General features: G+C 56.0%; 2 protein-coding genes across 12 annotated transcripts in view; one reads left to right on the top strand and one right to left on the bottom strand.

Annotated features, from left to right (window-relative positions):
- The first annotated feature begins 1,260 nt into the window (after positions 1–1,260).
- Positions 1,261–13,679, top strand: NCF1 (neutrophil cytosolic factor 1). The gene is made up of 12 exons (XM_047713151.1): positions 1,261–1,338; positions 1,599–1,717; positions 3,989–4,069; positions 6,445–6,520; positions 6,656–6,821; positions 7,771–7,820; positions 9,046–9,168; positions 9,527–9,634; positions 10,414–10,531; positions 11,452–11,559; positions 12,049–12,194; positions 12,513–13,679. The coding sequence occupies exons 2-12, from the start codon at positions 1,646–1,648 to the stop codon at positions 12,632–12,634; spliced, it is 1,170 nt and encodes a 389-aa protein (XP_047569107.1). The 5' UTR covers positions 1,261–1,338; positions 1,599–1,645; the 3' UTR covers positions 12,635–13,679.
- A 1,811-nt stretch (positions 13,680–15,490) lies between these two features.
- Positions 15,491–22,795, bottom strand: part of LOC125090469 (general transcription factor II-I repeat domain-containing protein 2) — a 36,954-nt gene continuing 29,649 nt past the window's right edge. For 3 of the 11 annotated variants that reach the window (XM_047713143.1, XM_047713142.1, XM_047713144.1), the window contains exons 12-16: positions 22,313–22,390; positions 21,327–21,410; positions 20,324–20,507; positions 20,098–20,126; positions 15,492–18,201 (exon numbers count right to left, since the gene is read on the bottom strand). In XM_047713143.1, coding sequence (XP_047569099.1) covers positions 16,595–18,201; positions 20,098–20,126; positions 20,324–20,507; positions 21,327–21,410; positions 22,313–22,390 — 1,982 coding nt within the window. In that variant the 3' untranslated portion in view covers positions 15,492–16,594. The other 8 variants (XM_047713145.1, XM_047713146.1, XM_047713141.1 and 5 more) reach the window with 7 other exon arrangements.

Here is a 22,795-nt window from a genome sequence, read left to right as displayed (position 1 = left end):
TTGGTCTACATGGCATCCTGCCAAAGGTGTGCTCTCTTGTCTGCCTTCTGTCCCTCCACCTTGTTTCTAGAAGTTTCCCTATGTTGTGTGTCGCTGAGCACTGTATCCTCCTGCGTGGGAAGATTTTATTTTTTGAGGATTTAATTTATTATTTGAGAGAGAGCACGAGTGGGGTGGGGGAAGGGACAGAGGGAGAAGCTGATGCCCCACTGAGCAGGGAGTGGGACTCGATCCCAGGACCCTGGGATCCTGACCTGAGCTAAAGGCAGACGCTTAACAGCCAGCCAGGCTCCCTGTGGGAAGATTCTAGATGCGTAACGGAGATGACCAGAGACGGGCCTTGCAAGGCTGGCCACACCCAGGGCTGGTGACCTCCCAGTGACCACAAGGGATGGGCCAAGCAAATCTCTCAGCATATCGGACGTGCCCCCTGCCCTTAGAACCAGGAACAACCACCCACGTTACCGGTCATGGTAACGGTCACAAATTGGCATGCTTTGGCCACCTCACCCGCAGGAGTCCAGGGGGACTCATGGCTCTCAGAGTGCTGGTGGCCTTTGCCATGGCCTCTGGGTCTTGGAATCTGTGCATCTGGGCCACTAACTGGCCCCGCCAACCTGAGCCTGCAGTCTGGGTTGGAGGCCACCTGCCCTGTGACCTTGGACCGGCTCTGTAACCTCTGAACCTCCTGGCCCGACATCCCCTCCCACCACACCTCTTCATCCCACATCCCCTCTCAGCAGAGCCTGTGGTCCCATTTCACTCAGGAGGAAACTGAGTCAGGACCGAGGGTCCACTTGCTCAGGATTTGAATGCAGTTCTCACTCAAAGCCCGTCCTCTCCGCCCCTGGCTCTCAGTCACACACCCCTGCAGATATCCACCTGACGCTCACTGGCTCGCACACGCTCCCATGGCAGGGACTGTTGGGCTTCTACCTAAGTATTTACGGAGGGCCCTCTGCAAGCCAGTTGCCAGGCTAGGGCTTGGGGCCAGAGCCCTGTCCCAACAGGCCAAGCCCTTGCTCTCATGGGGCTAATACTCTGGTAAGGAGACACGTTGTTAAAAAAAAAAAATGGAAACGGGCAGTATGTCAGTGTAGTAAGTGCTCTGAATCGAAACAGGAAAGGTGGGGGGGGAAGCATGAAGTTTTGCTCCTTTGCATGAAGTTACCCAGAAAGGCTTCTCGGAGGAGGTGGCATCTGAGCAGAAACCTGAAGACCAGGAGGGAGGGAGTTAGGGACAAAGTCCAGGCGGCCCCGCAAGGGCAAAGCCCCTGCCCTGGGAGCAGCTTGGAGTGTTCCATGAACAGCCGAGAGGCCGGCGTGGCTGGTCCTCAGGTTGCCAGAGGGAGGGGTGGGGGATGGGCGCCCCCAAACCGGGGGCTCGGGGCGCGCAGACGGCGGGGAGCGCCCCGCAAGCTCTCGCATCCACGCGGCTGCCGGAGGCCGCCCACGTCCGCGCCATCGGCGTCCGAGGAATCCCAGAAACTGAAAGAAGAAGCGGCGCCCTTCCTGCCCCCTCCCTGCCCCCTCCCTGCCCCCTCCCGCCCCCAGCCCTGGCGAGGCCAGAGCGACTTCCTCTTTCCCCCGCATTTAAGGCCCAGCCAGGGAGCGCCCCGCCGAGGGGAGGCCCCGCAGCCCAACCATGGGGGACACCTTCATCCGCCACATCGCCCTTCTGGGCTTCGAGAAGCGCTTCGTCCCCAGCCAGCACTACGTGAGTAGCCCCCGGCGCCCTGCGGGGGGCCCTGTGGGGGGCCCTGCGGGGGGTGCGTCGCGGAGGCGCAGGTGCCACGCGGCGCTGTCCCCGCGCGCTCCCGGGGCCCCGGCCCGTCGGCGTGCGCCTGCATGTGCGCCCCTGAAACGCGCGCACCCGGCACCCCGGGGCCCTCGAGGACGCGCGGCCTTGCGCCCCCACCCCCGACCCCGCCAGCCGACCTCACTCCGTGCTCCCGCGCCCCAGCCGGGAGGCCCCGAAGGCTCTCGGTTCGCGTCGGGGCAGCCCAGCGCGCCACTGCGGGGCGCGCTCCTCCGGGCAGCCCTCCCTGACCATCCCCGGTTTCAGGGAGCGTCCTCCGGGAGGGACGACGACTGCCGGCAACCCTCTGTCTCCCCCGGCCGGCCCTGCGGTCAGTTACGCTGCAGTGGGATCCCCTCCAGGAGGTGACACCACCAAAGGCCCCTTCCCTCATCGGCTGTCCTGGGAGACTGGGATGCGTCTCCCCAGACATGTCCACCCCCCCCACCCCACCCCAGGGGCCCCAGGCCCGGAGGAAGGCCAGGGAGGAAATCGGCTTTGTCTTGTATGATATTTCTAGAGCACGTGTAGTATCCTACCGAAGACCTTTCTTCTCTTTCTTCACTTTAAATTTTGAAATATATTTTTAAAAGATTTTATCTATTTATTTGACAGAGACACAGCGAGAGAGGGAACACAAGCAGGGGGAGTGGGAGAGGGAGAATCTGGGCCACTCCTTGTTTGTTTGTTTTGTTTTAAGTTTTATTTCTCTAAGTCATCTCTACACCCAACAAGGGGCTCGAACTCATGACCCAGAGATCAGGAGTGGCATCCTTCACTCTCTGGGCCAGCCAGGCGCCCCTAGTTTGTTTTTTGTTTGCTTTTGTTTTTTTCTCTTTTGATGTAAAATTTATGTAAAATGAAACCCACCCATCTTAGGGATACTTTTGCAGAATGTCCCAACGTAATCCAAACCCTCATCAAGGTAGAGATTGCCGCCATCAGCCCCAGAGTCTCTCACTCCCCACTTCCTCCTCCATCAGCCCCCAGATGCTACCACTGTTCTGATCTCTGTCCACCTTGAGTGAGTGGCCCTTGTTCCAGAATGTCCTAGAAAGGAAATCCTACCTGCCACGTGGGTGGCCTTTTGTATCCTTTCACTTAGTGGAATGCTTCCGAGACTCACCGTGTGGATGCACCTGTCAGTGATTTGTTCCTTTTTGTGGCTCTATTTTGGTTTCTCCTCACCAAGTTTCCTTTCCTTTTTTTCTAATAATGTCTTCATTGAGCTATAATTCACCTAGATAAATTGTACAGCTCAGTGGTTTTTAATAGTCACAAAGTTGTGCAACCATTATTCAATTTATATTTATATATATATAATATATACATATTTTTAAAGATTTTATGTATTCATTTGGCAGAGATCACAGGTAGGCAGAGAGACAGGCAGAGAGAGAGGAGGAAGCAGGCTCCCTGCTGAGCAGAGAGCCCGATGCGGGGCTCCATCCCAGGACCCTGGGATCATGACCTGAGCAGAAGGCAGAGGCTTAACCCACTGAGCCACCCAGGCGCCCCTTAAATATATTTATTAATTTGATGTATTTATTTGAGAGAGAGAGAGCATGAGCAGGAGGGGCAGAGGGACAGGGAGAGAGAATCCCAAGCAGACTTTGAGCTGAGCGGGGAGCCCAACGTGGGGTTCGACCTCACAACCCCGAGATCACGACCTGAGCCCCATCCAAGAGTCGGAAGCTTAACCGATTGTGCCACCCAGGTGCCCCTCACGGAGTCAATATTAGATTTTTGTCACACCCCAAAGAAACCCCAGACCCGTTAGGAACCCCCATTCCCAGCCCAGCCCCCGCCACCACTAATCTACGTTCTGTCTGGGTAGATTGTCTCTTCTGAACGTGTGGTAGAAATGGGACCATACAGTCTCTCCCCGAGTTCTCGAACAGTCTGAGCCCAGGCTCTTCTGTCTCACTGCCTGTAACTCTCCTGCCAACCCCAGGAGCCCCTGTGTCTCCAACTTACAGATGAGGAATTGAGTTCATTTGGGAGGAGCTGAACATCTCGCCCCGGGTCCTAAAGCTGGAGAGCAGGAGCTCCGGGGTCCCTGAAGTCGGTGCCCTCTCAGTCACCCAGGTCACCCCAGAGAGTGCTCTCCCTGCTCTCCACCCCACCCCTGCCCCCAAGTCCCATAGGCTCCCCCAGGAAGCTGAACGAGTCGTCCCCCCCCCCCCCCAGGTGTACATGTTCCTGGTGAAGTGGCAGGACCTATCTGAGAAGGTGGTCTACCGGAAGTTCACGGAGATTTACGAGTTACACGTGAGTGCTCTGCACGCACACGTATGTGCGTGTGCGTGTGTGTGTGTATGTCGGGGAGATGACATCGCACCCAGTCCCAGCTCTGCCCTTCCAGGAGGAGGGTGGCCCAGGTGCTGGCCAGGAAGGGAGGAACCCAGAGCACCCCCAGCCCACAGCGGAGGGGCATTATTCCTTAACTTAGAACATTTTCCTTAGAGCATGTTTTATTTTTTATTTTTTTTAACGTAAATTCCATTAGTTAACATATACCGTATAATTAGTTTCAGAGGTAGAGGCCAGTGGTTCATCAGTTGCGTATAACACCCCCTGCTCGTCGCATCATGTGCCCTCCTCAGTGTCCCTCACCGGTTGCCCGGTCCCCCCGTCCCCCCACCTCTCTCCGCTCCAGCCACCCTCAGTGTTCCCTAGAGTTGAGAGTCTCTTATGGTTTGTCTCCCTCTCTGATTTCATTTTTTCTTTTTCCCGTTTCTTTCCTGTTTCCTGTTTTCTATCCTGTTTCTTAAATTCCACATATGAGTGAAATCATATGATAATTGTCTTTCTCTGGCTTATTTTGCTTCATTAGCATAATACCCTCTAGTTCCATCCACTGTCGCCGCAAATGGCAAGATTTCCTTAAAGTATGTTTTAAGGGGATAAAATACACAGAACATAAACTTAGCATTTTTAAAAAAGATTTCATTTATGTATTTGACAGAGAGAGAGGGAGAAAGAGAGGGAGAGGAAGAGAGGGAGAGAAAGGGAGAGAAAGAGAGGGAGAGAAAGAGAGGGAGAGGAAGAGAGGGAGAGAGGAAGCACAAGCAGGGGGGATGACAGACAGAGGGAGAAGCAGGCTCCCCGCTGAGCAGGGAGCTTGAATCGGGGCTCGAACCCAGGACCCTGGGATCATGACCTAAGTCGAAGGAAGATGCTTAACCGACTGAACCAGCCAAGCGTCCCACAAGCCTTTTTTTTTTTTTTTTAAGATTTTGTTTATTTATTTGACAGACAGAGATCACAAGTAGGCAGAGACAGGCAGAGAGAGAGGGAAGCAGGCTCCCCGCTGAGCAGAGAGCCCGATGCGGGGCTCCATCCCAGGACCCTGAGATCAGGACCTGAGCCGAAGGCAGAGGCTTTAACCCACTGAGCCACCCAGGTGCCCCGACCCACAAGCCTTTTTTAAGATAAAGAAAATAAAACATTACAAAAGAAGTGGAAAGCACCCTTTATCCCCTGCCCTTGTCCCAGCTCCAGCCCTGGATGGACACCCATAGACACACACACACACACACAGACACAGACACACACACACAAGTCCAAGAACAAGACAGAGTCGTGTTAAGCGTGCGTTTTCCACAGGTTTTCCAGAAGCCATCAGCATCGTGGCTGTTTCCTTCTCTGCCTTGTTCCCATTACTAGGTCGTGTTTTTGAGACCGGTCCATACTGATGTGTATGCGACGCCGTCTCTCCTCTTTAAACTGTTCTGGGTTGTTTCAATGTAGGATTAGCCCCTTTTACTGACTGGTGGACTCGTTCGTTCACTCAACAACTATTTACCGAGCACCCCCTGAGTGCCCGGCGCGTCCTACTTGGTGAGCGGGAGATGCTCTGAAGGTGACAGGGGCATAAAAAAGATACAAGTCCTTGCCCTCCCTTGTGGACCTTCAGTTCTAGCGGAGGAGTCAGGTTAACAAACAAAACGCAAGGAATTTACACAGTATGTTAGACAGTCATCAGAACTGTAGAGGAAATAAAGCGGGGGAGGGTGGGGGGTGGGAGGACTGAGCTAGGAGGGGAAATCGCCAGGGAGAAGGTTTCACTGAGGGGGTGACATCTGAGCAAAGACTTGAAGAAGGACAAGAGAAAGAGAAAGCGCAAGTATGGGGGGGAAAGAATGGGAAGAGCAAGTGCAAAGGCCCTGGGGCAGGAGTGGGCCTGCAATATTGAGAGATGACTGAAGAGAGGGAACAAGGGAGGGGTGGGTGGTGGCCAGGGAGGTAAGTGAGGCAGGCGGGGACAGGTCTGCGGGGCCTCGGAGACGAACGTGAAGCCTCTGGCTTCCAGTCTGAGTGAGCTGAGAGTCAGGGAGGGCTCTGGGCAGAGGAGAGACAGGATCCAGTTTAAGTGTGAAGAGGGTGCTGGATTGAGGACAAAGATGGAAGCGGGCGTAGGTCCGGGCTCCGTGGAAGCTCAGATTGAGGTGGCGGTTGTGTGGGTAGTGACAAGGGTCAGATTCTGGACAGATTTCAGGAGTAGAACCGGAAGGATCTGCTGGTGGCGTGAGCATAAGGTGGGACAGAAAGAGAGGACCCAGGACGGCAGCCGGAGCGTCTAGCCCAGGCCAGGTGAGGAGTCGTTTCCGAGTCCGCGCCTTCACCTCTTCTTTTGTGTCCAGAAACTGTTAAAGGAAATGTTTCCTATCGAGGCGGGGGACATCAACCCACAGAACAGGATCATCCCCCACCTGCCAGGTGAGGAGCAGGGTCCCCCGGCCCGGCCCCCCTGGCCTGCCCCACCCCAGCTGCGCCCCCTCCTCCCACCCCCTCGGGGACTTGACCTGGGCGTGTGCTCACGGGTCCTCTGCTGTCCCTCCTGGGCCCCTCCAGCCCCACGGTGGTTCGATGGGCAGCGGGCCGCAGAGAGCCGCCAGGGCACCCTCACCGAGTACTGCAACGCCCTCATGAGCCTGCCGGTCAAGATCTCCCGCTGCCCCCACCTCCTCGACTTCTTCAAGGTGCGCCCCGACGACCTCAAGCTCCCCACGGACAGCCAGTGAGTGGCCCCTCGTTCTGGCCGTGAAGTGGAAGAGGGAAGGGCGGTGGTGAGCTCTGCCTGGGGAGGGGTGCGGGACCTCCCCACTAGGACAGATAAGTCAAGCTCAGAGAGGGGAGACGACTCACCCAAAGTCACACAGCCCAAAAGAGAAGGAGGAAGGATTCCAACTCTGGCCTGTGTGACCTGGAAACCGTGACCCCCCTTGCCCCCAGCGTCCCTGCCACGTCTCTGCCTGGAGCCCGCTGAGCCTCCCGGTGCTGGGTCTGGGGTGGGGGAGCTCTCTGGGCTGGGGGTCCGCCCTCCTAGGTCCACAGCCTCCGCTTGCCTTCTGAAAGCAGTTTCCCCATCAGTAGCGGGGTGGGAAGGGCCAGAGGGAGGAATGGGGGTCGGGGAGAGCATTTACAAAGTGTGAAGCGCAGAGCCCCTGCGGGGGCGCGGGGAGGGCTGGTGGCCACTGTTGGTGGAAAGCATCGGAGAAGCCGAGGGAGGTCCCATGTGCTGTCCTGCTGGGGAAGGTCCCTCTCTCGGTCCCTCTCGACTCGCTGAGTATGGGGGAGGCCTGGGGAACACACAGCCCCGCTGAACAATCCCCCCGACCCAGGGCAGGGCAGCGCAGCGCCCAGGGGCCTGGGTGGCGGGGATGCCCATCTCCCGTGGGCCTCTGCCCTGAGGCCCCGGAAGAAGGGAGCTGCCCGCCGAGGTGACAAGAGCCTTTCCCGGACCAGAGTGCCTCACCTGCATTCAGCTGTTGCCTCCTCCTTTGGGTCTGCAGAAGGCGGGGGTGGGGGGCCTCTCCTTGCCCATCCCGTGGCTTCCTTCCCTCCGCAGCAGCCCCCATAGCCCCTACATTCCTTTTCTGCTTGGGAAGTTCTTCTGTAGGTCTGCCGGGAGCTTCTGCTCCCCTGTGGGAAGCCGCACACCTAACCCAGACTCTCCTTTCCTACAGGACAAAAAAAACAGAGACCTACCTGATGCCGAAAGACAACAGCGTTTCGGGTGAGCGGCGGGGACAGCCACCTGTAGGTCACCCCATGGGGACTGGGATATGATATAGGATCCTGAGCACAGGCTCTGCAGGGAAAAGGGCTGGGGGGGGAGGTGTCTCGGTGGCTTGCGCTAAAGGCTGGGGGTCTTTGGGGGTCGCTGGTCATCAAGTGAAGCTTTCAGAGCTCCCATCTGTGCTGCAGAGCCCAGCCCGACCCTGGCTCCCCACAGCCAGCGATGTCGTGGCTGAATGAATGACCAGGCCTGGGGGTGGAGGCGGCTGTCAGGGCTCTCAGTGTCCGATCTGTATGGCCGGTAATTGTTACTAATACAACCTGACGTTGATTAAGGACTCACTCTGTCCCAGGCCCTATTTTAAATGTCTTGCACACATTGTAATAATCTCTGTACCAACAGGAAGTAGGGACCAAAGTGCTATTAGCCCCATTTCACAGCTGGACACATGGAGGCTTGATTTAACTGGGGACTCAGGTCAAGGCAGCCATGAAATGGGGAGCAGGATTTCGACCAGTCAGTGGGATGCCTGGACAGGGTCCATGGGCCACTCAGGGTATGGTCTGGGGCCCAGCAGTGTCTTAGTCTACGCGGGCCAAAGCACCACAGACCTCAGGGAGGAGGGCGGGAGGGTCTTAAATGACAGAAATGAATTTTCTCACCATTCTGGAGGCTGGAAGTCTGAGATCGGGGTGTAGGGCACCAGTCCTACGGTCAGGGCCCCATCCCTATCTCTTCCTTAAAGGCTCTAACTCCAGATACAGATTCTAAGGTACTGGGGCTTAGGGCTTCAACATGTGAATTTTAGGGAGGGAGGAAGAGACGTATTTCAGTCCATAATATAGCGCAGGAGCAAGACCTGGGGGTCCGGTTAGAAATGCAGACTCTCAGGTCCCACTGCAGACCTATGGCATCAGAACCCGTGTTCCAGCAAGATCCTGGGGCGATCGGCGTGCACATTAGGGCCCTGGGGGGCTGCTCACTAACCTCATTGAGTAAGAAAGAGCGTGTGTTGGGTGTGTGACTAGTGTCAGGAACACAGCAGGTGCTCCGTCAATGCGGGGCTGCCAAGACCGGCTGGTGTCGGCTGCTTTCCAGTTGGCGGGGCATTGGGGGGGGGTCCAGTTCCGGCACGCCTGGTTCCGGTGGCCCGTGCAGGGGACTGCCTGGAGGAGGCAGCCCACCCGCCCCTGTCCGCTCACCCCACTCTCCTTCTGTCCAGACATCACGGGCCCCATCATCCTGCAGACGTACCGGGCCATCGCTGACTTCGAGAAGACTTCAGGCTCCCAGATGGCTCTGGCCACGGGGGACGTGGTGGATGTTGTGGAGAAGAGTGAGAGTGGTCAGTCTCCCCGCCCTGCTGGGACCTTCTTCACTGACGGGCTCGTGGTTCCTTCGGGGGGCCCCGACTGTCCTCCGCACGCTGAAGGCGCCTCCCCAGCCCCCCGGGGGAGTATTTGGGCATCTGTGCATCCCTGGGGGTTAGGTCTAAGTGGCCAGGCCAGCTTCTGGTTGTGCTGGGTGGGAAGCAGACTCTGGGCTGTAACCCTGTGACCTGCGTGCATGGAGTGTGGGACAGGTGACATTTCTGAATCTGAGTGTTGCATGTCTGTGTGTGTGTGTCCTGCTGTCCTTACCACCCTGGGGGCTGAGGGAGGCTGCCACGCCCACCCAGACTTCTGGCCTCCCCCCTCCCACAGGCTGGTGGTTTTGCCAAACAAAGACAAAGCGAGGTTGGGTCCCGGCGTCCTACTTGGAACCCCTGGACAGTCCTGACGAGTCAGAGGACCCAGAGCCCAACTACGAAGGTGTGGTCTGCCCTCCATGGCCGTAAGGATGTGAGGGGCAGGGGACCAGAGGGGCTCCGGGCTCTTCAGAAACCGGATACAATCATATCCACTTTGGGGTTGGCTAGGATTGTGGGGTGGACAGTGAGGTCACGGTGGAGATCCCAGAGTCTGGCTTGATAGGCCCAGGTAGGAGGTGGTGCCCTTAGTCAGGACAGAGAACCAGGAGGTAGAGTAGGGGTGGGTCCAGCTCTGGCCAGGTGCAGCGGGAAGCGGGCGGATGAGCAGCTCTGCGATTCAGGAAGGAGTACTGCCTGGAGGCGGGGGCGTCCTCGCTGACATCAAGGGGAGAACTGGCAGCCCCCCGAGCTGGATGGGGCCCATGGGGAGGTGGAGGTAAGTTAGTTGACCCGTATTTTAAAATGGAGAGATTTCACAACCGAATGCAGATTTATGGCACCTGTGGAAAACCCAGTAAAGGCATGGATGCCGGGTCAAGGGGCTCAGGTCCCCCGTGGACGGGCGCTCCACCCCTGCACTGCCTGCCCGGCCACGCGGCCTCTTGAGGTGCCTGGCCCTTGGTGTGGATGGTGGGGGGTGTTGCGGGCAGAGGGCAGAACTGCAGGTGACCCAAGAGTGGGGGGCAGGAGCTTGCAGAGGGAGACCAGCAGGGACCAGCAGGAGAGGGCGGTCCTGGGCTCTTGCTGGAGGAAGCCTCGGGACCCAGAGCGCAGAGGAGGGGAGGCAGGCAGGTGCTGGGCCGACCCTCACACCGTGCCTCTGCCCCGGCGGCCAACCAGGTGAGCCCTATGTCACCATCAAAGCCTATACCGCCGAGATGGAGGACGAAGTGTCGCTGCAGGAGGGAGAAGCCATCGAGGTCATTCATAAGCTCCTGGATGGTTGGTGGGTCATCAGGTAGGAGAGGTCCCTACCCCCCCCCCCCACTGTGCCCACCCTGAGGGTCAGCCCTGGCCCAGGGGCTGGTCTGTTTGGGCTCCATGCTCAATGGCGAGTGGGACTCCAAGTAAGCCACCGCCTCTCTCTGGACTCAGTCTCCATTTTGGTAGCAGATCAGTGATTATCCCGCCCAACCCGGCTCTCAGGGTTCGCTGTCCTTGTCCTTTGTGACTTGGGGTCCCCTCGCCATCTGTTGTTCTTTCTACAACACGATTCATTGTTGCGTTCATTGTTTTACTTGAGAAGCTTTTTGCTTTTAAATCTTTGGTTGTCACCGATTCTTCTCTGGTCATTCCTCCTGGGGGCTCGCAGAGGCATCTTCTCAGACCCACCGGGCCTCCCCAGGTCCTTGGACACCCCTTCAGAGCCTGGAGTCCTAGGGCCTGTCCTCAGCTCGGCTTGCAGCCCGTGGCCCCAGCACCCACCATCAGCCTGGCCCTGGGGCTGGGGGCTCGGAGGCAGGAGGATATCTCTCAACCACCAAGCACAAAACCCCAAATTAAAAAGCTTTTGGAAGAAAGCATAGGGGAACTTGGTGACCTGGGGACAGGCAAAAGTTCTTGGACTCAGGAAGCCGTGGCTTTGAAAGAGAAAACAACAAATACACCGGGTGGCAGATGTTTTACTGCAAACACATGTCCCTGGGGGGCAAGTTGGACCTGCTAACTTCCTCGCACTACCAACATCATGGCTGGGGGGGCCTGTTTTGCACAGATAAAGAAGCTGAGGCGCGGTGGGACAGGGTCTGGTGTTGGCCAGGCTTCAGGCTGTCTGCAACCTCCAGCTGTCTTAACCCCAGTTGTTTAGAGGGACCCCTGAGCCCCCCCCCCCGCTCCCCCCCTGACTGCGGGGGGCTTCAAGGGCTGCCTCTGTTGCAGGAAAGACGACATCACAGGCTACTTCCCGTCCATGTACCTACAGAAGTCCGGGCAGGACGTAGCCCAGGCCCAACGGCAGATCAAGAGCCGAGGGGCACCTCCCCGGCGGTGAGCGCGGGTCCCGGGACTGGACGGGGGTGAGGAGGGGGTGCCACGGGTCCCCTCTGTGGGTGCAGGCCCTGGATTGGCCGTGCCGAGGAGGGGGGCACGCCAGCCAGCCGGGGAGACAGCGCCCTCGCAGGATCGAGGGTGGACGTGCCCTCCCCCACCGTGGGGCCGGCACGGGGGCGGTGGGAGCGCAGGGGTGTGGGGGTGCAGGTGAAGACGTCGATGCCCCGCGTGCCTGGGGCTTGTCCCCGAGGGCAGGGCGGCGGCAGTCCAAAGGGCTTCCTGGGAGGGCCCGGGCTGAAGGCGGGCGAGGGGCGTGGGAAATGGACCTCCAGCCCCGCCCCGTCGTGTGGGATCCCCGCCCCGCTCCCCACAGCTCGGGGCCAGTCGTTGGACCCCAGGGCGGGTCATGCGAGTCCCCGCAGGCTGGGACGCGGGCGCAGCGAGGGTGGCCCGGCCTGAGTAACGCCCCCGTCCCGCTGGGCCCAGGTCGTCCATCCGCAACGCGCACAGCATCCACCAGCGGTCGCGGAAGCGCCTCAGCCAGGACACCTACCGGCGCAACAGTGTCCGCTATCTGCAGCAGCGTCGCCGCCCGGGGCGGCCGGGACCGCAGAGCGCAGCCAGCCCGCGCGGTGAGCGCGGCCGGCCGCCTGGGGCGGGGGCGGGGCGGGGCGGGGCGGGGCCTGGGGGACGGGGCGGGGTCTGGAGGAGGGGGCGGGGCTGGGGCCGCAGAGCGCCGGGAGCGGGTGCCCAGAGTCCCCGCGGCGGCCTGGGGACGGGCTTCCTTGGGGCGGAGCCTAGAGGATGGGGCGGGGACAGGGGTGAGGCCAGGGGCGCGGCGTGAGAGTCCTGAGTGGTCTGGAGGCGGGGCTGACCGGGGAGGCGGGGTCCGGGGTGGGGCCTGGAGGGTGGGGCGGGGCCTCTCATCAGGCCCCTGCTTTCCGCCGCAGGGGAGCAGCGGGAGAGCGAGCGCGCGAAGCCACAGCCCGCGGTGCCCCCGCGTCCCAGCGCAGACCTCATCCTGCACCGCTGCAGCGAGAGCACCAAGCGGAAGCTGGCGTCCGAGGTCTGAGGCCCGGCGGCTTCCCCGAGGTGGTGTCCTGGCTTCTCCGCCCTGCCCCTCCCCTCCCGGTGTACACCTGTACAGTTCCAGAAGTCCGGATGCCTCGGGCAGTCCGGCCCCGCCCGGCTAACTGTTCCGCGCTCTCAGTTAATGCTGCAGGGAGTGGGCAGAGGTCCTGCAGAGCAGCCGGGCGGACCGGGCTGGGCATGCCCTTGGGGTTATTTATAGAATTGGGACTGTGGACTGTGCGCTCTGCTGCGGCGGGGGGTTGGGGGAAGTTGCGGGAACCGAGGTCGAGGTCCGTTGGCACACTGCCCTGGCCTTGGCCGAGACTAAGTTTGCACGGGGCCAAGTGCAATAGGAACCCCTGGTCCCCCCGCCCCCGCCCCGCCCCGCCCCGCGCTGGCTGTTTGGACAGAAGCTGCCTGCTAAAACTGGGGTCCCACTGCAGAAGAGTTCTGAAGAAGGGTGCCGCAGCGCGCCCTGTGTGCCCCTTAGTTCGGTGACAAAGAAGAATTGTCATCTAGGTATAGGGAGATGGTTATTCCCTGCCCAGTTAGAGCTGTACCAGAGAGCAGTCACTCACTGATGCACCGTCCCTTGCCGGCCCCACCAGCCCTGCTGCCAGCCCATGGCCTCAAAGTCTTTGCTGGTGGATCTTCTGCAAAACGCAAAGACACCGGGGGTGCAACCTGGGCTGCAAATCTTGCAAAAGCAGCAGCTTAAGAGGAAGGCAGCGGGGAGGAGGGCCCCGCCCATAGGGGAGATGGCTCAAGACAATGGGCAAGGCGGTCCCTTTGAGATAAGGGGACCCGAGCTTCTCTAGAGAATAATTTGAGCAGCACAAAGACTGACCCAGGCCTTGAGAACATCCCGGGGCCCTTCGTCTGCTTTCTGTACACTCGGTGTGCTGGAAAAGTCCAGCCCCTCCCGCGCTAGCATGCGAAGCTGTGGGAGAATGAACCACCGACCATCCCAACCCCTTTGCTTGTTCAGTCGCAAGTATGATTAAAAAAAAACAAACTGTGTGAGATAAAAATACTGATTTTCCTAATTTGTAGTTTCATTTTTTCCAAGCTAAGTTCCTGATCAAATGTTTCTCTCATGGTTTTCTGCATTCCTGGTCCCCTGGAGGTGGCCTTGTGCTGGCCCCACTGTTGCCTGCTGAGGAGGGGGCCCCGGGGCAGGGGGGTGCAGGGGCCTGAGGGCAGGGGGGCCTCTGCCGTCCCCCAGGGGAACCTAGGGAGAGCGCGGGACCGGCACGCGTGTAGGGGCCTGAGTTATGGCAGCAGCTGGTGTGTGTGTGCGGGGAATTTTCTCGGGGCCAGGCACAGTGCGGGGCTCATTCTTTACCTTGTTTTTGGTTCTGAGAACAACCCTGTCAGGTTTATGGTGGTGGAAACCAAGCCTCAGAAAATGTAAGCGGGTTTTCAGGGTAATATGGCAAGTGGGTGGCAAAGCCGGGAGGTGGAGGGAGGCTTTTCTTTCTGGTTCCAAAGCCGGACAGGACCCATTATGCTCTCCTGACCCCGCAGAGCTCCTGGTCTGTGGCTCAGCCCTAGTGGCGGGTGCTGTGGCCAATGCGCGCTCAGAGGAGGGAGGTGACAGGGGCCCGGCTTCCAGAGCTCCAGCCCCCACCCCCACCCCAGGCCCGTGTTGGAGGAGTGACCAGTGTCCTCTGGCCGCCCTGGGATGGGAAGACAGGGCCTTGGGGGAGATGCTGTGTACTCTCTGCCCCTAGGAACTGATGGGGACCACCAAATCCAGCCCCCGGCTCCTGGGCTGGGCCCGAGCACCCCGCTCCTAAGGGCTCTCATTTGGAGATGCCCCATCAATCCACGACCCCAGAAAACCACCTGCTCATTCAGTCAGTTCTCGTAGGCGTGGCTCAGTCGCCGGAGTGACGGTCCTGGGCCACTGCGGTGCCAACACACACGCAGGGTGAAGAAGGAAGCTAGGGGCGGTAGGAGGTGACTCAAAGCAGAACGGCCCACGGAGAGTCCAGTCACAGAAGGCAGCCCGGGCTGTCCTCTGCTGTCCTCTCAGGGGCTCACCACCAGAAAGCCACACAGGACAGCCACCTGTCATGGAATAACGTGGACTTAGGCGTCCCACAGCCCTAGTCTGAATCCTGACCACATCTCTGCCATGTTACCTTGGCCAGTCACTGAATCACTCTGGGCCCTAGCTTCTGGTCTATCACGGAAGGGGCTGACTTTTCCCTGCAGGGTCCACAGGGAGGCCCCTTTGATACTCAGTGTAGACATCAGCCCAGGTACATGGGTACCCAGGTACACAGGGGGCAGCCTCCCCTGACCCCGCTGTAAACCAGCCCCTTCCTCCCCCCAGAAAGGGAGCCTCTGAGCTAGCCAGACCCAGCCATACCTGCAGTCCACCCGCCAAGGACGGGGACGTCCAGGGTGGGGTCATTTTCCCTGGGTCCGAGGACAGGCACTGGAGCTCCAGCTGGGGGCGGATCCCTTGCGTGGGAAATGGCCTGGAGTTTGGTCTCTCTCTCTCCTGCAGCCTCCCTTCATTTTTATGCAAGTGTTTGGTCCGTGGCTTCCTGAATGGGTCACCACCAGGTCGGGGTCTTTAGCCTTTTTGTTCCCTAGTCAGATTAATTCCTCCAATCTGGAAAGTGTTCTTTGGGTCACTAATTCCAGTGGCTAATACAGAGTAAGAACAGTGTGTGTGTGTGTGTGTGTGTGTGTGTGTGTGTGTGTGTGTGTTTGTACACGTGCTTTCAAAAACCAACTCTCCAGGGGTTCCGTGCTATAAAGGGAAGGCCATCAGGACAGTCTCCAGGGGACTTGTCCCCAGCTTGCAAACATGTGAGAACACAAGGGACACCATGCACAGTGTCATTTTATGGTAAATGAGATCAAAGTCTTACACCAGTGTTCGATTTACTAGAACTGTCCACTAAGTCGTGGTTCGGGACTAGCCCTCAAGTAGTCAGGGGGTGAGGATATATGTAACCCCCTCAAATGGTTCAGAAAAGATTAAACACACATTATACTCAGAGACTCATGTCTACACACTCATAGGCAACGTACACACACACACACACACACGTACACACGAAAGAGAGAGAGGGAGCCCAAACGAACAGGTGATAAAGCATCGGGGTAAAATTTCAACCATATGAGAATCTGGCAAGAGAACATGTAAGAGTTCTTCATACCTTTCTCATTTCTGCAACTTCTCTGTAAATTGGAAATTACTTCAAAACACAATTTATTAATTTTTTAAGGCATCCCCGCACCCAACCTGGGGCTCGAACTCACCACCCAGAGATCAAGAGTCAGATGCTTTACTGACCGAGCCAGCCAGGAGTCCCTCAAAATAAAGTTTACCAAAAGCAAACAAAAAAAAAAAACAAAAAAAAAACCCCAAAAAACAAAAACTAAAACAACCTCCAAACCTCAGCTCCCTTGGCCTTTGAAAGCCTGTGTTACTTGTTAAGTGGATTTTCCATTTTTAACTCCTACCTTTGTGGGTCGGCGTGGCAGAGGACACATCACACAGGACCACTGAGGTTGGCGAATGTGTCTCCAAGGGACCGTCCCCCAGCGTGCGAACGTGTTAGATCACAGGGGATACCGTGCAGAAAGTGGGGGACTAGATGTGTGCGCGCTTACTCTCCACGCATACACGCCTCTCTCTCTGTTTCTCTGTTGAGCGGCCTAAAACTTCCGTGTGCCGGCCTCAGGGGTGAGCGGAACCCGCCCGCCGCAAGGAAAGGCAACCACCAGGGATACAATAAAACGCTCACGATCTTTACCGGACTGTGTTGAGGCATAAAATGTCATACGAACGGGTGGGATGCCGCAAGTTGCGTTTCCGAGTCGAGGTGGAAAGAACTGGAAAGCGGAAATCGCGTACACATCGTCTTCTCATCTCGCCGTCCCTGGGGTGCAGAGGGTTCCAGTCGTCCGCGGGGCGCGGCCGGGGATGCCTTCCACGTCATGTGGCGATGTGGAGCACGGAATCCCACTGCGAGTCCTTGAGCCGCGAGCAGAATTTCGTCCTGCTCAGTTTCATGATGGAGAACAGCTGCTCGCAAATGTACGTGCTCCCGAACATGGAGAGGATCTTGGCGCAGTGGACCCTGTACCTCGGGTAGCTGCCCCACAGGTACTTGCAGAACTCAGGGACCCCGACCTTGTCGTATTTCGTCTTCAGCACCGTGTTGCACTGCAGGTCAATGACCTCCATCTGGAGCGCCTCGTGCACGCTCTCGACCCTCACGGAGAACGGGGAGCTGAACAGGGTCAGTTCGCTTTCGTGGACTTTGAAGTCAGACAGCCTCTTCTGGAACTCGGTCTTCAGCTCCACGATTTTGGGAATGTAGTTGAGGCCGTCGCTTTCGTTTCTGGAGACCGACTTCAGCGTGGGAAAGTGGGCCAGGTTGTTCCGGGCCAGGTGCGTCTCCCAAAGGCACAGCTTGGCCAGGAACGCCCGGATGAGGTCGTACATCTGCGTGACGACCTGCGAGTGCCCCTGGAGGGAGATGTTCAGCGTGTTCAGGTGCATGGTCAGGTCGACCAAGAAGGCCAAGTCTCTGATCCAGTCTGGAGAGCTCAGCTGAGGCAGGGGCTTGCCTCGGGATGACATGAAGGAGTCGATTTCTTCCAGCGATTCAAAGAATCGCTTGAGTACCAGCCCGCGGCTGAGCCACTTGATCTCGGTGTAGTAGAGCAGGCTGCCGTACTGGCTGTCCAGCTCGTACAGCAGAGTCGTGAACTCGCTGTGGTTCAGCCCGCGGGAGCATATCCAGTTCACCGAGTTCACCACGACGCTCATGACGTGGTCCATCTTCAGCTTCTGCGCACAGAGCGATTCCGGGTGAATGATGCAGCAGACCGACTTGAGGTCCGAGTCCTTGCAGACCGTGGCCACCTTGGACTTGAGTTTCGTGACCAGGCCGTCGTTCACGTCCACCATCGCGGGGGTGCCCGTGGAGGCCACGCTCACCAGTTTTGACCAGTCGATGTTAAACCTCTTCAGGCTCTTCTCGACGCGCAGAAATATCTCGTTGCCGGATTTCGTCCCTGTCATGGGCACCGTATCCAAGAGCTCCTCGGACACGTCGAAGTTCTCATCCACGCCGCGAATGAATATGGCCAGCTGCGTGGTGTTATTGATGTCCGTGATCTCGTCGATCGCAATAGAGTAGGCCACGAACGACTTGATTTTCTCGCGTAACTTCTCCCATAAGTTCCCGGCCACGTCTTCTACGGGCTGCGCGGCGGCCGTGGTTTCCTTCGGGCTCACGTTGGCGAGTGCCTGTTTCTGCTCGGGACCCGCGATTTCGGGTGACCCCAGGAGGTACTTCCGGAGCCCTTTCTTCAGCTCGTGGAGCTTCTCGTCGCGCATCTCCTCCGTGTACTGGTCGTAGTGCTTACTGTGGTTCGTCTGGTAGTGGCGTCGCAGGTTGTACTCCTTGGACACTGACATGCTCTGTTTGCATATCAAACACGTGGGAATATTCTGAACTTCCACGAAGAAATACGCTCTCTCCCACTTCTCTTGAAAGACACGGCCCTCCTGGTCTATCTTCCTTTTTCCCACTTTGGATACAGACATGGAGACAAGACATATTTCACTTTTCCTCTTAATGCCACTATACGAAAACTGACAGCAACGACGTGATGATAAATGCCAGGGGTGAGGCGCAGGGGGCGGGGGGCATGGTTAACCCGGCCCTGCAGAGAGGGACTGCTGACTCTCAGCCCTAGCCAGCTGCTGCTGGACGGAAGGTGGGATCTGTGGCCAGATCTTCGGATTCCAAGAGAACTTAGAAATGGACTTTTTTTTTTTTTTTTAAAGGAAAACGCTATGCTAGACGGGCTCGAACTCACAACCCCAAGATTAAGAGTGGCATGCCCTATCCACTAAGCTTGGCGCCCTGGATCCCCAAAATCGACTTTCATAAAAGCGTCCCCAGCTTTTCTTTCTTTTCCTAGAAAACGTCCCTGGCTTTTTAGCGTTGGCCGCTCATTCCCATTTTTAAAAGGTACGTGAGCCGCGTGAAAGGTGTCTTCTATGATTCAGCAAGTACCTGTTTGCCACGTCTGCTTTAAGCGACACTGATCTGACAGTACGTTTGCATTTTAATGTATATTTTGTTCATTTGGGTCTCAAGAGAGTCACAGAGAGGGGGATGACCACGGCATGTGGTTTACCTGCCGTGGGTCGCAAAGGACCCTGCTCATAGGCACAGAACCGCACACAACTTACTTGCTTTAAATTTAAAGGAATCTGGCCATGAAGCAGGTGCGCTCTACTTGGAGAGAACACGGGTCTAAACATTCACTTTAAGAAAGTGTGGGCAGAGACAAGAAAGAAAGTCAATTTGGTGGCTGCCCGGGGCTGGGGACAGCAACAGGAAATGACAGAAAAATGGGTAGGAGGGACCTTTGGGGGGGGTGATGGGAATGTCCTAATATTAGATGGTGGGGACAGTTTGCCTAACTCTGTAAATTTATCCAAAATCGCTGACAGGTGTATACCTCACCGAAGTGAATGTTATGCAATGTAAATTATGCCTCCATAAAGCTACAAAGAAAGGTTAAAAAAAAAAACAAAAACAAAACCCCATTCAGCAGCAAGACGAGTTTGGGAAGAACCATCGGGAATTTTCAAGGAGTATTTTAGCTTTCCCAGCTTGAACCGAGGAGGTTCCCTTGCGACTCAGACTCCCGAGGACTTCCCTACGTCTGCTTTTCTCACTGCACGGGACGCTGTTGACTCGCAGGGACCCGGGGGGCCATGCTCAGAACACGGGGCATCACTCAGTTAGAAGAGATGCTGACCTCAGCCCCGGAGGGGGTCCTGGGAGCCCTCTCTGTGCCCAGTGGCCCCCTTTTGGCTCTGAACTGGGGGGACATCTGGGCGGAGGGCAGGGGTGTCCTGGGGACGGAGCTGGGGTTCCAGGCAGGCGCTATGTACCCACTGGTCTGGGCTAGTTCAGTAAATGCGACCCAGCCCCGCCCACTGCTCGGCCAGGAAGGGCTCCCATATGCGGGAGCCAGCGAGCGCCTTCAAACTGTGCGATGAGAATTCTGGTGAAGCCCCAGAAGGAAAGGACTTGATGACCAGCAGGTCACATAAACTGAGTCCAATGAACACCAGGCTTTGTTCTAGGACTCAAGAAACGAGGACCCGGGGCGCCTGGGGGCTCAGTGGGTTAAGCCTCTGCCTTCGGCTCAGGTCATGATCTCAGGGTCCTGGGATCGAGCCCCGCATCGGGCTCTCTGCTCAGCAGGGAGCCTGCTTCCCCGCCCCCCTCTCTCTCTGCCTGCCTTTCTGCCTACTTGTGATCTCTCTCTGTCAAATAAATAAATAAAATCTTAAAAAAAAAAAAAAAAAGAAGCGAGGGCCCTGGGGTGAGGGCCCGGCGACATGTCTGGTGCCTCACAGTGGGTGCTGGGACGCCCTTCTCACCCCCTACCCGGGCTACTCACCGTTGCTAAGCTCCAGGCCTGGAAGGGGTCTGAAGGGAGAGAGACACAGTGAAAGCAACAGAGTTCATCTGTCCTCGGACATGCAGCTCCCGGAAGCGGCCACCTCCTGGGGTTAAAAAAAAAAAAATCCCACTGCCCCCTTCCCCATTGCCCCCCACCCCCATCGGTCAGGTGGCAGGCGACCTTCAGACTCGTTCTCATGACCAAGCAGGAGGCGCTCACCTACCTGATGACCGTGAATTTGATAAATTCTGCGGCATCCAAGATCCTTCGCATGGAACTGATTTCCAGGTAGCCAGGGGCCTTGAAGACCACGCCCGGGGGCATGCCGTCGATCACCACACAGCCAGGGTTGAACGTGATCTTCCTGTAGGGGACCTTCACGGGGAAGTCTGCCCCGATGGCTTCACCTGGGAGGAGAGAAGCAACAGAAGACGCCTCAGTGTGCCACTTGCCTTTCCCAGACCACGCTTTGTCTTTACGGCCGAGGCGTTAAGATCCTTCCCGTCCAGTGACAGTGGGGGCGGTCAGCCACTGTTGCTTCTGGGACAGCCTTACTGACTTGGACGTTGGCAATGGGCAAGGTAACAGACACAATTTCTCTCTCCGTGAAAGAGAAACGATCCTGGCATCTACCTGAGAGACGGTTTTATGAAGATTAAATAATGAGTCGCATGGGAGTACTGAAAGCCATGCTCGGCTATTACGTAAGAACCCAGTAAATTGAAGAGAGAGACTGTTGTGATCACGGTGTTCATGTAAAAGATCGTTGGGGAAAATACACACTGATTTTGATCGTAGCTCCTTCCCAGGGAGATTCTTTTTTAAAAAATATATTTGGGGGGCACCTGGGTGGCTCAGTGGATTAAGCCTGAGCCTTCAGCTCAGGTCATGATCTCAGGGTCCTGGGATTGAGCCCCACTCGGACTCTCTGCTCAGGAGGGAGCCTGCTTCCCCCTCTCTCTCTGCCTGCCTCTCTGCTTACTTGTTCTCTCTCTCTCTGTCAAATAAATAAAGAAAGAAATCTTTAAAAATATACATTTTATTAAAAATTTTTTTAGTAAGCTTTACACCCAACATGGGGCTTGAATTCACAACCCCTAGATCAAGAGTCGCACGTTCTTCTGACTGAGCCAGCCAGGCACCCCCAGAAAGATCAAAAAGGTATTCATTAAAAAGAAATACCTCAAATATATACTTTTTGGATACATAACAATATAAAAACTTACCAAATTTTCGGCTAAAGAGGTCATTGACTTGTTCTCTTAGCTGTTTTATCTTTTCAATGCTGGATAATCTTTCCTTCTCATTATCTAAAAACAATCAGACAATCAAACAAACTAGGGTTATTGATATATTTGCCCCCTAAAAAGCTGTTGGAAAAAGAGCCTGACAGCATAGGAAGAAAGCACTTAACCTGGCTTATCGTTCAGTTTAGTTTTTTGGAAATGTGTAAATGGAAGCCATTGTAGATGACAGAGAATGTCCCAAATTATAAACCAATGTAAACACACTCCATACTGCTTTAGGGAACATTTTCAACATTCTGTAGGACCAGAATATCCATGTTGACCTCTACTCTTCAACACTGAATTAGCAATCTTAGCCAACGCAATATGACAAGTAAAAGGAATAAGACGTAGTAGGACTAGAATGGAATATTTTTCAATACTTCACATTTTTATTGTATTTAATTTTGAATAACTAAAGCAGTTATGTGGTTCAAAACTCACAAGACAGAACACCGCACAGTGAACCATCTCTATCCCATCCCTCTCTCAGCTCTGTTTCCTTCTTTGGAGGGACTATGTTATTGGATTCTTTTGTATCTCTCCAGATAGATTTTATATACCCATATTCAGAAAGGACTGCTCGATGGGCAGCAGATAAACTCCCCTCTGTGGCCAATTCCTATTCCGTGGTAGCTTGTGCTTGGAGTTGCCCGCCCTGAGGTGTATTTTCCAGTAATGCCAAGGCGTGGCTGTGAGAAGCAATATATCTGATTAACGATGTCTGATATAAGCTAGATATTCAGTGTTTGACACTCTGTACTGTATTTGATATTCCTGAATTGTTGAAAGGGTGAACTAAGCAAAAAAAAATAATAATAATAACAAAGTTCCAAGGGTTTATGACCCATGTCATGAAATGGTTAAAATATAACAAAAAGAAAAATATAACATCAATTACAAGAATGCCAGATAGACGTCCATACCTGGAACTGTCACCTGAACAATGTTAAGATCTTCAACGCCAGCCGCAGAATTTGTGACGCTGGATGAATTTGTGCTTCCTAAAAAGAGAAACTGCAATTTAGGACTTGAAGAAAATTAGGTTAATTCTTCTCTAAAAACGTCCATGTGCCACTCTGATCAGAAGCACAAGCTCAAATTCTAAAGCTTCAGAGAACATGGGCTGTAGGCAGTCGGGCTCCATCCTCTGTGTCTAAGATACTCTCCATCTTCCCAGCCCCTCCACCCTGCATGCACTTTCTCTCCCTAAAATAAATAAATAAATCTTTTAAAAAATAAAATATGAAAGTGCTCCTCTGGCTCCACATTCTATAAGTCATCGTAATAACAACCATCTGACGCAGGACATGCGCACACCTACACATGGGCTTCCAAATGCCACAGTCCTTTGCTAGGTGGTCATTATCTACCGAATAACTTATAGTCAATCCTTTAGAAAACTGCTC

The sequence above is a fragment of the Lutra lutra genome, chromosome 18 (assembly GCF_902655055.1).
Source record: "Lutra lutra chromosome 18, mLutLut1.2, whole genome shotgun sequence".
NCBI lineage: Eukaryota > Metazoa > Chordata > Mammalia > Carnivora > Mustelidae > Lutra > Lutra lutra.
The sequence above is the reverse complement of the archived record's forward strand: the minus strand, read 5'-3'. Positions and strand labels throughout refer to the sequence as shown.

Coding starts and splice junctions, on each gene's coding strand:
- NCF1 (XM_047713151.1), top strand. CDS start 1,646: ATGGGGGACACCTTCATCCGCCACATCGCCCTTCTGGGCTTCGAGAAG. Junction 1,718..3,988: donor TCGTCCCCAGCCAGCACTAC/GTGAGTAGCCCC, acceptor CCCCCCCCCCAG/GTGTACATGTTCCTGGTGAA. Junction 7,821..9,045: donor GAAAGACAACAGCGTTTCGG/GTGAGCGGCGGG, acceptor CCTTCTGTCCAG/ACATCACGGGCCCCATCATC.